The sequence below is a fragment of the Gavia stellata genome, chromosome 30 (genome assembly GCF_030936135.1).
Source record: "Gavia stellata isolate bGavSte3 chromosome 30, bGavSte3.hap2, whole genome shotgun sequence".
Lineage (NCBI taxonomy): Eukaryota > Metazoa > Chordata > Aves > Gaviiformes > Gaviidae > Gavia > Gavia stellata.
The window spans coordinates 5,134,356-5,146,957 of record NC_082623.1 but is presented as its reverse complement, the minus strand read 5'-3'; the positions used below and the strand labels follow the sequence as shown (position 1 = coordinate 5,146,957).

Sequence of the window (12,602 nt, the reverse complement as noted above, 5' to 3'; positions counted from 1 at the left end):
CAGCGGGATTTGCTGTTGTGGGCTCTTTTCCTGCAGGGCTGTGCCTCCTGGCCGCTCGCCCCAACAAGGGTCTTGCTGGAGAGTCCTAAAACAAAGCCCCAGCAGCGCCAGGGACTGGGGAGCAGCCACCACGACCTTGCTGGCCCTAACTCCTCCTCTGGCCCCGGGCCTTGCTACCCCAAGTTGCAGGTCATTTCCCACACCCCCTAAATATCGGGGTGCTCAGGCCCAGGGGGGCAGAGGGAGGGTTATGTTTTCCTTTTCTGGCTGGGGGAAAGAGTGAGTGAGCCAAAACGAGCTACTGAACACTCACGACAAAGAACCATTTCGGCATTAAGACCATGAAGGAATCCCAACGATGGTATAGCACTGGTTTTAAAATAAATATGTGTGTGTGTGTGTGTGTGTGCATGGTGTGGATTCTTTTTATTTGTCTTCTGCTTGCAGAGGGGCTGGGTGCAGGGGTGCAGGGCCTGGGGGTGCATGGAGCAGGGTGTGGGGGTGCAGGGGGCTGAGTCCAGGGGTGCATGGGGCAGGGTGTGGGGGTGCATGGAGCAGGGTGTGGGGGTGCAGGGGGCTGAGTCCAGGGGTGCATGGGGCAGGGTGCGGGGGTGCATGGAGCAGGGTGCGGGGGTGCAGGGGGCTGGGTCCAGGGGTGCATGGGGCTGGATCCGGGGATGCAGAAGGCAGGGCTGGGGGTGCATGGAGCAGTGTGCGGGGGTGCATGGGGCTGGGTCCAGGGGTGCATGGGGCAGGGCTGGGGGTGCATGGGGCTGGGTCCGGGGTTGCATGGGGCAGGGCTGGGGGTGCATGGGGCTGGGTCCGGGGTTGCATGGGGCAGGGTGCGGGGGTGCAGGGGGCAGGGTGCAGGGGTGCATGGGGCAGGGTGCAGGGGTGCACGGCGCTGGGTCCGGGGGTGCAGAGGGCAGGGCCTGGGGGTGCATGGGGCAGGTCCCGGCAGTGCGGACTACAGGTCCCGGCAGCCCCGCGGCCGGCGGCGGTTCCGCCGCTGCCTCCACCTGACCCTCACATGACCGCGGCGGGGCCGGGGCCGGGGCCGGGGCCGGGATGGGGCAGCGCGATCGCATGTTCAAGGTGCTGGTGGTGGGGGACGCCACGGTGGGGAAGACGTCGCTGGTGCAGCGCTACGCCAACGACAGCTTCAACCGGCACTACAAGTCCACGGTGGGAGGTGAGCGGGGCTCGGCGGGGCCCCCCCCCGCTGGCGGCCGCTTCGCGAAGGGAGCGCTGACCGCGGCGGCCCGGCCGGCGGGTTCTCTTCTCCTCGAGAGCGCGGTGGGGTCCTCGGGCAGCTTGAAGCGCCGGCACAGCTCTCGCCTTTGGTACCAGCCGGCTGCCCTGGCCCGCAGGCTGTGAGGGAGGCTCGCTCCTCTCCCCCCCGCAGACCTGCAGCCCCCGCAGCGGCCCCGACATCCCCTGCCCCGACATCCCCTGCCCCGACATCCCCTGCCCCGACAGCCCCTGCCCCGTCATCCCCTGCCCCGACAGCCCCTGCCCCGACATCCCCTGCCCCGACATCCCCTGCCCCGTCAGCCCCTGCCCCGACATCCCCTGCCCCGACAGCCCCTGCCCCGACATCCCCTGCCCCGACATCCCCTGCCCCGTCATCCCCTGCCCCGACAGCCCCTGCCCCGACATCCCCTGCCCCGACATCCCCTGCCCCGACAGCCCCTGCCCCGACATCCCCTGCCCCGTCAGCCCCTGCCCCGACATCCCCTGCCCCGTCAGCCCCTGCCCCGACAGCCCCTGCCCCGACAGCCCCGGTGACTCCTGGTGACTGCCAGCCCTCCCCACGGCTGGCTCGGGGTGCCCCATCCCTCCGCACCCGGGAACACCGGCCCCGAGGGCTTCTAACCTGGAGAGTTGAGCTGCAGCCTCAGCTCTTTCTGGCAAACCCAGTGTGGTTTTGACATGGGTTTAACAGCGTCAGGTACCGGCAGCGCTCTGGAAAGACGAGGGGGGAAAGAACAGCTTTGTAACACAGCGCTTGTGTTCACACAACGTGTGGACGTGGCACTGCGGGATGTGGTTTAGTGGGCATGGTGGGGCTGGGGTGGTGGTTGGACCTGATGACCTTACAGGTCTTTTCCAACCTTAGTGATTCTGTGATTCTGTGAGGCTGGGAACACGATTCAGCGGGATGGGTTGTTCTTTGTTTAACATCGGTGTAAATGAATAACCTACAAGGAGCGGGAGGTGCCAAGGCTTTACCCAGTAAATCTCCCTGAGGACCCAGAATAGTGGGGGCCGAGCGCGGCTGTTTAAATCTTCTTATTCATGAATCGAGAGGGGATGAATGTGGAAAACACTGGAGAGCCACATCCCACTGGGGCGGAGTGCTCGGGCTGTGCCTGAGCTGGCACTCCCAGCGCTGAGACCTGCAGATGTTTTTCTTTTTCTTTTTTAACTTTTTCAAAAAGAGTTCCTGGCTTCAGTAAGTTCCAGGCCCGTGGAGCGCGGCTGGCAGTGTAGCTGGGCAGTTTTCCCCCTCCGTGAAAGCCTGATGCATCGTAATCTGGGAACAGCACAGGGTTTCCCCTTCTGCACTGGTCACAGCTGAGGTGGCGGCGGTGGAAAGCAGCGGGTGTGAGGGAGGCACGGAGCTCCACGTACCAGCGGGCAAACGGTTTAGGCAGCGCAGAACAAGGACAGGCAACAGGAGCGAATCCAGCGTTTTACTGGCATTTAGAGTCGGGCGAGGGAAGCTTTAAAGCTCTCCAAGCAATGAGGTTTCCAGTATCCTTTTGTTTGCCTGTGGTTACTCAGGGTTATGTGCTGGAGGAATTCTTACTCCTGAGCATTTTAATTTCTGCTTCCTTAGCGCTTGGTTAGTGTCACTAGTGCCGGTGTTACAACTCCAGGGATCAGGAAGGAGTGTCTGAGCTCCTGCCGCAAACGGGGAGTTGTGCGCGGGACGGTTACGAGCCCTGGTGGTCCAGGAGTCTGAAAAGCCCCGCGATTTGGGGGAACGGGGTCCGCCCCATGATTTGGGGGAGCGGGGTCCACCCCGCGCTGCGTTTGCTGGAAGAATTCCACCTTGCTGTCCTCCTTCCCGAAGAATTGCAGAGCAGCGTCTCTGCTGCTGTTTGCGAGGGCTTCGACAGCCGACCTGCCCGGCTGGGCTTTGCAAGACGGGGAGGAATGCTGCTCCATTCGTCGTGATTTAACTCTCTAATGGGAAGTTCAGGAAGGGACAAGCCCGGCGTAGCATCCCGGGGAGGGATGAGATGTTGATAACGCGCTTGACTTCTCCTTATCTGAAGGCATTTTGTGTGCGTGCGGTCATGCTCTCTGCAGAGTGTGGAGCCCTCTGGATTTAACACTAATCTTGCAGCTTTCTGCAATGGGGGAGAGGGGTCAGCACTCGCAGACCCTTCTGCTCCATGTCTGGTCTGTGCTGGTGTGGGTGATGGCCCAGCACAAACTGGGAGAGCGGTTGCTGGCTCGGCCTGTGCTGGGAAATGGTGAGAGGCTGCGGAGGAACAAGCCCCATGGTGCAGAATGCCCCTAATTAGGTTTCCTTTCTTTTTTTGGGGATTCTCTAGTGGATTTTGCTCTGAAGGTGGTCCAGTGGTCGGAATCGGAGACGGTGCGGCTTCAGCTCTGGGACATTGCAGGTACGTTCACACGAACCACGAAGCTGCTTAGGAGCAGAATTTAAAGCTCAATGGCTTGGCCTTTTTTTTTTCTTTTTTTTTTTCCCCCCTTTCTTTTTCTTTCTTTCAATAGGAGTCTGCTACAAAAAGAAATCCTAAAAGCCTGTGGATCCAAGGGGCAGAACTGCTCTGGTTTGCAGTGCCGTCTCTAGTTCGCAGTAGTAATTTAAATATTTAATCAAAAGCCCGACTGCAAAGAACGCAGCAGCACAGATGATAAATCCTATCGAGCCTTTCTTTTCAATTTCAAAGGCAGAGCAGAGTGAACGGGGAAGCAGGCTCATTTGTAGCTGGATACGTAGCTTCTCAGCTCCGAGTCTTCTGTTAAAATCCTGATTTCTGGCCTGATAGCCAGAGAGGCCTGACCCTTGCGTGGAGCAGCTCCACTGACCTCGCACTGCTCTGGCTGCCAGGACCGGGATTGTGATCTGGCTGCTCGGTGACCCATGCCAGCAGAGCCGGCGGATCCCTCAGGAGCGGCCACAGCAAGAGGAGACCGTTGGGTGCCCCCGAGGTGGCGGGGCTGGGTCGGGAGTGGGGCACGCTCCGGGGGACAGCGTTACATGTGATGCAGTGGAGCGAGCGGCAGCCGCTCCCCGGGGAGGCGCAGAGAAACTCCCGAATCTGCCAAGCAGCGGAAGACCGAGGACAGGCCGGTGCAGTAGCGTCTCTAAAATGGCACCTCTGGATCTAGAGGGGTGAGGAAAACAAAACAGGGTTGTGGTTTCCTCCGGTTTCACTGCTCGGATGCATACAACTGGAATCCTTAAAAAGAAAACAGGAAGGAGAAGTTTGCAGCAAGAGTATTGCGGCAAGAAACTGATTTCGATTTCAGCCCCGAAAAGGCGTTTAAGATTTGGAAAGCAGAGGGGCCATGCTGGTCACGGTGCCTTTCTTGTGCCCCGAGCTGAAGGGGATGCGCGCACCGATGGTCCCCGCTGCGTTGCCTTCCACCTCAGAGGTGTGCAAAGACGCTCAGATGGCTTGAGGTGGCTCAAAGTGCTCACTTCTCGACGGCTTCAGAGCGAAAAGCCTGTTGACCAGCTACGGGGCTGCATGGGAGCCCCCAGTGAAATCTCTCCGGTGTCAGAGATGCTGGTTTTCACCGTGCCGCTGATCCGTGTGATGCGATGTGAATCCTTTGTGGTGTGTCCCGTCTACACAAGCACAACCAAACCATGCAGCAGCACGGCGGAGTTACGTTCTGGATGCAGTTTTGGTAGTACAGGCAGCCCGTAAGGTGTAAACAGTAATAACAGCGTCTGTGAGTTGTGATGCGTTCTGTTTAGTATCAAATTTTCCTCTCCGGAGAGGCTGGTCGGTAACGCTGTGCCCGCAGCAGGCAGCAGCTTGAGTCCACGCAGGTGGCACGGTCCTGCCGGAGCGGGGACGGCTGGAGGTGGCCAGGCACCCTGCTCGGGGCGAGGTGAACCTGTGGTCGGGGACACCGAACTTAAATTCTTACACTGGGAGTAATGCAAGTATTTCTGGGACATCTGAGTGTCTGGGTCAGGATTAAGCACTCCCCGGTTTGCTCCAGTTCTGTCGCTGCGTTGCTGAGGTACCCCAGGCAGGACGCATCTCAGGGCCTGTATTTCCTCATTATTTAAGTGGAGATTGTTCGTGTCAGCTGAGAAAATGATGCATCATGATAAACATGTTATTTGCCTGAACAAATCTAAAAATGGTAACTCTGGGGGGGGATTTTTTTTTCTCCTTTTGATCCTGAAGGGCAGGAACGCTTCACATCCATGACCCGGCTGTACTACAGGGAGGCGTCAGCCTGCGTTATCATGTTTGATGTCACCAACATCAGCACGTTCAGCAACAGCCAGAAGTGGAAGCAGGATTTGGACAGCAAGCTCATGCTGCCGGATGGGAACCCCGTGCCTTGCCTACTGCTGGCTAACAAAGTGAGCAGCTCGAGACGCTCTGTGTGTTCCTGTGTGCACTGTGTGCATGGGCGTGCAAAGTGGAAGGAGACCCCTTTAGCACTAAGTCTTGCCCAGCGTTGTCCCATAGCCTGTGGTCTTTTTAATCCTTTCCTTAACTCTTCTTGAATTTTCTTTCTCTAGCAAGGATTCTCCTCCTCGACTAGGACACTGGTAGGACTTAATACCCGGATGGCACTAAGGAGATGTTAACGGCTCTGTCCTAGGATGCAGTGCCTTGTGCTGTACTGTCGGAGCTCGAGCCCTATAGCTCCTGGGTTATAAAGCTTTTTTTTTGCTTTCTTGGTCTTGCAGTAGCCTGGGAAGGTTGTGTATGACGCTGCAGGTAAAGTTTCTGTTCAGAGCTGCCAGAGGGATGTCTAGTTTTCATTTGGATGCAATGTCAAGTTTCACCATGTAGATTGGTTGCTGTCTTTTACTGATTTATTTTTCTTTCATTTAAAAATACCTTTATGTTCTTCATGTGCCAACATTGGCTCAGCAGCCCCTTCCAGATTCAGTTTGAGACTTGCCTGGTTTGAGGGAGCCTAAAACTGGAGATGACTCAAAAACGTGATGGGTGGGCAGGAGAGTGGCTTTTCTTCTCCACTTCTTCTTGAATTATGCTTTTCCCCAATAGCTGTTTTAAGGTAACACTTTTGCCTGCGTTGGGGAAATCCGTGTGACTGTACGACTGCAGTCACGCTAATACAAGCTGTTACGGGACAGGTTTTCTCACTGCCTCTCCGTCCGTTCCATTGGCATCAGCGTGGCTGCCTCAGTGGCACCACGCCGGTGCCGTTCCCTTGCTGCTGAGAGGCCGGGCTAATTTTGGATGAGTGACAATGCTTTCTTGTCCTGTGCTGGATGAACCTCCGTTCCATGCGTGCTTGACTGAGGTGTGTCAGTATCTCAGATGAGATAAATATATTGCTGCTTGCAACATCCCATTAAGAACCTTGCCCTAAGAACTCTCTATCAGCTTGCGATCTGGGAGATGTGACGGGCTGAGCCTGCCTGCTGCCTGCCTGCCTGCACACAGGCAGTAAACGGCCGAGGGGGAGAATTCCCCTCCCAGCTTAAAAATTAAAAGGCTCGACTTAAAATGACTGATTCTTGTTTTACAGTGCGACCTTTCCCCATGGGCAGTGACAAGAGACGAAGTGGATCGGTTCAGCAAAGAAAATGGCTTTTCTGGTTGGGTGGAGACGTCTGTCAAGGAAAACAAGAATATTAACGAGTCCATGAGGTAGGCACAATGACTGGTGATCCGTCTGCAAGTTAATTCCCTCTTTCAGACAGGGCCATCTTTGAGGTGAGGGGAGATGCTGTCAGTAAGTAACAAATAGCAGCAATAATACACAAGTAAATCTCCCAAAGGGAAACCGATTTCTGAAAGGTCAGAAGTTTTTCCCTCCTTGGTTAAGCTCTGACATGCTTTTGGAAACAGAAATTCTTTGAACGATACTAGGGATGTTTTTTCTTGTGCTGGCCTCTATCAGGAGGATGGGACTTCTTGTGCAAAGATACTGGAAATTCTTTTATGATGCACCAATCCTTTGATGGAGAATTTGGCCTCTTCTGAAAGGTCTTAGACTGGGTATTTGCACCTGATCTTGAGGTCAGGCAGTTGGTGCCTCGGAAGGCGGTTGCTGTGTCCCAGTCCTAAGCTGGACCCGGGGTGAGGTGGTTGCAGTAGGCGTTGTTAGTTACCCCGTCACTGCAGAGTCTTCTGATGCCGCCAGGTAATAGCAGTAATGCTGTTGTCAGTGCTATGAGGTTCCTTAACCTGATTGTTCAGTCATTAAAGTTCTGGAGGTTTGTGTCCTTCCAGAGTGAATTGCTATTTCCGTTTTGTACTGCTGGAAAACTGTGTGGCCCGATGCTGCTTTTTAAAAAAACCAAAACAAACTCACCTATGTTTGTCTTCTAGAGTCCTGATTGAAAAGATGATGTCCTCATCCACCGGTGATGGAAGTTCCTCTGCTGCCGGGAGTGGGGATTATATTAACATAAAAGAGACAAACCCGCCAGGCTGGGCTTGCTGTTAGGTGCACTGACTGCACCATATGCCTTGGGTCTAACAGCAATGTCCTTTTATTATTATCATCATCATTTTTTCCTAAACTGGCTGTCACTCTTTTTTGGTTTGTTTTTTTTTTTTTACATGATCGTGAACTGTCTTCTGTTTACTGCATTTTTGTTCTCAGTAGAGCATTGCTGCAATGACTTGGAGTGAGGAGTGGAAAAAAGAGTGAGAAGATTCCTCTTTCTTCTGATGTAGCAGCAACTGGAAGCTCTGCTGCCAGTAATGTAGCGCGGTCTGTGTTCAAGCACGTGGCTTGGATTATTTTTTTTTTAAATGTTGAGCACTTCATCTTCTGACACGTGATGGCCTGTCTCAGACAGGGCGAAGGATGTCGAAGGTATATTTTTAATATTGTTGCACCTTTTATTCCCCACAGCCTACACCCACCACAGAGAGGCAGCAGTCCAAAGCTACAGTGAAACCTTCATTTGATGCACGCAGAATTCAAGCGGTCTCTCTGTGCCTGTGGATTCCCAGTGTGGGATTACAGCAAACTCTTTACTTCATGCTCTTTACTACATACCTCTGCTCCCGTGTCCTGGAGAGACCAACACACCTTATCATTGCCACTAACTGTCCTTAAGATGTGAAGCCAGATGTGGATTAGCATGGTGTCCCCCGTAGCCAGACCTGTAAAATTATCGGTGTGAATTTGCGAAATGGTGCAGCACAGTCCTTACTTACAGGTATACTGACTGTGGGGCTTCGCAGCAGAGACTTCCGATTTTTATCAAGAATTGCCCAGTTGCCTTCTGTTCCTTCCTTCTCACTCACCCAGCACAATCCGATGTATCCTGTTCTGCTGCCGCTTTATTAGGGCACCGAGAGCTGAATGAGGAATAGGTTGTAAACTCCTTTGTATGACACAACAACAGGCCTTTTCACTTTTAGAACACCCTGTATCCTGCCATCTCAAATAGCTTTGCAATTGCTGATGAATTGCGTGCCCACAATTATTCTGTAGGGAGGAGTGAATTGGGTAGCGGGGATGGGGCAGGAGGGGCAGCTCCCTGCCAGCTGCCCGCTGGGTTTAGCGGTGCAAGGGGGGAGCAAAGGAGAAGACTTTGCAGGACAAAAGGAAACGAAGAGACCCGCTTCCCCACTTGCCTTTCGACGCCTGCGTTCCCTAGCATGTCCCCAGGTACTCATTGTTGGGAACGGTTCTTGCCAACAACAACAAAAAATTGGTGAAAGCACGCTAGATGGTTATCTCGGGAGCGTTAATAGGAAACTCGGTCTGTAGGGCTGGAGTTGTAGAGCGTTGTATGCATTTTATATAAGCGTGCGATGTTACAGAATTGTCTTGCCCATGTTTTAGGTTAGGATTGGAACAAGTGCTCTTCAATAACGTCTTTCCCTTCTCGCATAGTTTAATTTGAAAACAGGACTATAAATTGGTTTGTCCTGATTCCTGCTGAATGAGGACTGCTTTTCTTTGGCGAAGTTTTCCTTCCGTCTGTCTTTTCTTACTTTATATAATCTGTGGAGGGAGAAGGTGGTAAGAACAGGAACTGATTGCCTTCCCTAAGCACAAAAAATTCTGAGTTTTCATTCTCTGCAGTTGAAAAGGATTGATAAGTAAACAGTAAGGGCTAAGAAATTTAGAACTAGTGTTGTGTTCCACTGTTTTAATTAAAAGCTAAAATGTCTGGGCTAGGATTCTGTTGTGCAAATATTGCCAGATTAGGTTTTACAGGCACTTCAATATACCCTTTTCTGCACTGTTGGATTCACTGTAGAAACGTGAAAGGTGTAGAACTGGTTAGCAACAAAATTGAACTGTCGAATTTTACTTCCTAAATCTTGTGTTAAAAAAGAAAATAATTTTTAATTCTATAAATAGTTCTTTATGGAACAAGGGGAGAAGGGTTTAATTTTTGAAAGGATCTGTCACGAAACCATTAAGATTCACGTGTTATTTATTGATTTCTGTCTACGCACCTCAAAGCGTTTCGGCAAAGGGCTCAAGTGTTAGAGCTGTCCTTGCAGATGGAGAAACCGAGGCAGGCAGTGGAAATCTCTGCCCAGGACCAACTAACTACTCAAGTCAGTAAGAGCTTGGCACTGAGCGGAAAATTTCTAATTCCTGTTCCGATGGCCTAGCTGCTAGGCCACGCGTCTTGCAGGAAAGCATCTTTATACCTCTTGCACGTCAGTTTGGTAGGTACCAGTGCCTCTTCAGTGCCTGGTCCTCTTAATCTGGACCAGTTTTTCGTAAGTGCCTCTCAGAAATGAGCAAAGAGCCAAAGGAAGATCTTTGAAGGTTTTCTTCTATTTTACATTATTTCTGTTCTGCCCAGTGGTTTCCGGTACCGTTGTATGCCTTGGGGGCGTTTTTTCCCCACTGCTTACTGCTTTTTAACATCTTAATAGACACAGTAGACAAGTGTCAAAAAACAAGCCTGCCCGACAGAAACAGTCATTGCTTGAGATCGGTATAAAAACCCAACCAGACAGGAAAACGATTTTACTGTGCAGATGTGTGTGTTTTTTCAGAGCTTGCTCTGTGGCACACAAGGTGCTTAAAATAGCAAAACAAAATAAAACCCCAAAACCTTGATTTAGTCCTGTAAAACAAACTGATCCAAAAGCCCCATCTAAACATGCTCTTTGCGGGGATAGGCAGCGTGGAAAGAATGGTTGCCTGTGAAATCGATTGCAGCCAGCTTGTGCTAGCTGAAATAATTCTTGTTTTTAAAACTACTGAAAGGGAAAAGACAACTTGAGTGAAGCAGTTTCTAAGAAGTACTTTAAACAAAGTTAAGTCTTCTTCATGCAGACTGATTAAAAACTTGAATCTTTCCAATATCAATCGGAAAAGCCTCGTCTTTATTCTGATGAACTGTGCTTCACTGGTGTCTTCGTCAGGAATGACCCGTTTTGAAAATGAAGGCACTTGATTTTCCCTTCTGCAGTGCCTACTTTGACTTTGTACTCTTTGCGTGACTCTGGGCCAACTGTACCTCTTTCACTCTTCCACGTGGTGTTTCTCATTCCTTTAACTTTAATTTGTGGTCATGGGACTCAAAACCACATGAAGTTTAACGGTGTATTTTATATGTTGATGACAGCACACTAGGGGTCCACAGAGCTGGAAATTGTTACTGCAATAGGATTTGAAATCATGGGGGCAGACTATAGTTCAGAAATAAGTCAACAATATCAAAACTTAGCCTTTTGTTTTTAAATCACTTGCAGTTACACAGAAGTATTTTAGAGACAGGGTTCTGATAACTGTAAAGTTGCAGTACTATCATGTTACTACAAAGAGAAGAAACTGCTGGGAGGTTTTCTCCGTATCAATCAGTAACTAATGCAGTATTGCAAAAGTTTGAAATAAAAGTTTGCCATGGCTCGTGTAGTTGTTGTTGTTTTTCTGTCTCAATAGTCCTAACAAATGGGTTCACAAGTTCAAACTAGAAACTAGTCTTGCTGTCAATAATAGGGTATGTATGAAGCATAGCGTGAACTGCCCTGTGTTGCCAGCAAAACAAATTAGATCCTTTTCACTGAAACATCTTGCTCTCTCAGTTATTGTAGTCTTATTGACCTACAAGTGGGACGTAAGCATGCACAACTTTCACATCTGTGAGTCAGTCATAGTGGCTTTTAATCCAATATATCCAGCTAAGAGGAGAAAGAAAAGAATTCCTTGATGTGGTTGGTTGTTAATTCGCCTTCCTCCTTATGGCTCATTAATTCACACAGTGTATTTTGGGGCTGGCTGTGCAGGCAGGCAGTTGCTCTGAATGCCCCTCTTTCTTTCCTGATCAGCTTGATTTTCATGAGTATTGACTTGCAGGAAGGACAGGGCACATCTGAATTGATCAGAAAAATGGCAGTCATTCCAAAGGAGACAAATTAAGCTCAAGCAAGGCATTAAATGAACTCGGGTTCCTCCTACAATTAGGTAAAAGCTGACCATATTTGTATTCTCAAACCAGTCTTGGTTTGACATACTGAAAAAATGTTTCTAAGTACTGTTTTTAATCAAACTGAGGAATGAGTGTCCCTAAAGATTCAAGTGCAAAGCAAAAGTGACTTGCTATTGCAGAAGCTGCCATTTTAATGGACTGTGGAATACATTTTATTTTTCCATGGCAAAAGCAGCTCTTTTTCTAAACAAAATACGTAATTTGGGGTTTCTAGGGAATTTAAAGTCTAAAGAACCCGAAACCTTCCCTGGACTTTCTATCTGCTGACTAGTACGGGGAAAGCGGTAATGGAATCAGTACTGATAATGAAATCTACGCCTGCTGAAATTAATCTTCGGTGTTTCTTTGTAAGAAAAGCATTTCACACCGAGCCCGGGGCTGCTCGCTGTAACAAAAAAAAAGGTGATGCGCTGTGGAAACATGAAAGTACGTAGGTTTATTATAAATCCCATCGCGCAACGCCATCCAGTCTGGTACGGGGGCTCGCTTCAGAGCGCGGAGGTGCCGTTCGGGTCGAGGTATTGCAGCGTGAGTGAACGACGCAGGAAATGCAATGGCATTTCGCGACGTCCGTGTGCCAGGGACCGGGCGTAAGCCGCTCGGGGCGTTTGCTTCTGGCAGGGCTGTGACAGGCCCGGCCCCGGTGCCGGACCCGTTTGTGTATTGCTCCCCGGCGGACCCCTCTGAAGTCTGGCCCTGAATGGCGGCTCGCTTACATGACAAAGGGGCCGCGACGGGAGGAAGGGCGCCGGGAGCACCCTCTCGGGCCCTAACCTCCCTTCCTAAGCCGTGAGAAGCGTGGCGCACCTCCGGGGCACGGCAGGCCCACGGCCGGGCCCCAGCCCCGCGGCGGGGCCCTGCGCCGGGGCGCTCTGAGGGGAGCCGGCGGGCCGCAGGGCCCTCTAGGCCCCACTCGTGGGGCGGCGTGGGCCGGGCCCTGAGGCCACGGGGCTGCGCGGGCCCGCGTGGG

General features: G+C 51.6%; 1 protein-coding gene across 2 annotated transcripts; it reads left to right on the top strand.

Moving 5' to 3' along the window:
- Window positions 1-1,053: 1,053 nt before the first annotated feature.
- RAB29 (RAB29, member RAS oncogene family) lies at window positions 1,054-7,979 on the top strand. Of its 2 annotated transcripts, XM_059831118.1 has the most exons (5): window positions 1,054-1,192; window positions 3,567-3,638; window positions 5,409-5,590; window positions 6,736-6,857; window positions 7,542-7,979. In XM_059831118.1, the coding sequence occupies exons 1-5, from the start codon at window positions 1,069-1,071 to the stop codon at window positions 7,657-7,659; spliced, it is 618 nt and encodes a 205-aa protein (XP_059687101.1). In that variant the 5' UTR covers window positions 1,054-1,068; the 3' UTR covers window positions 7,660-7,979. The 2 variants fall into 2 exon arrangements, with proteins under 2 accessions (XP_059687101.1, XP_059687100.1); XM_059831117.1 differs by lacking the exon at window positions 3,567-3,638 and having other exon boundaries at window positions 1,069-1,192.
- Window positions 7,980-12,602: the final 4,623 nt, after the last annotated feature.

What these genes read in the sequence shown, in the direction of transcription:
- RAB29 (XM_059831118.1), top strand. Translation starts at nt 1,069, where the DNA reads ATGGGGCAGCGCGATCGCATGTTCAAGGTGCTGGTGGTGGGGGACGCC. An exon ending in TCAGCTCTGGGACATTGCAG is followed by an intron (nt 3,639 to 5,408) that starts GTACGTTCACAC and finishes TTGATCCTGAAG; the next exon opens with GGCAGGAACGCTTCACATCC. An exon ending in AATATTAACGAGTCCATGAG is followed by an intron (nt 6,858 to 7,541) that starts GTAGGCACAATG and finishes TTTGTCTTCTAG; the next exon opens with AGTCCTGATTGAAAAGATGA.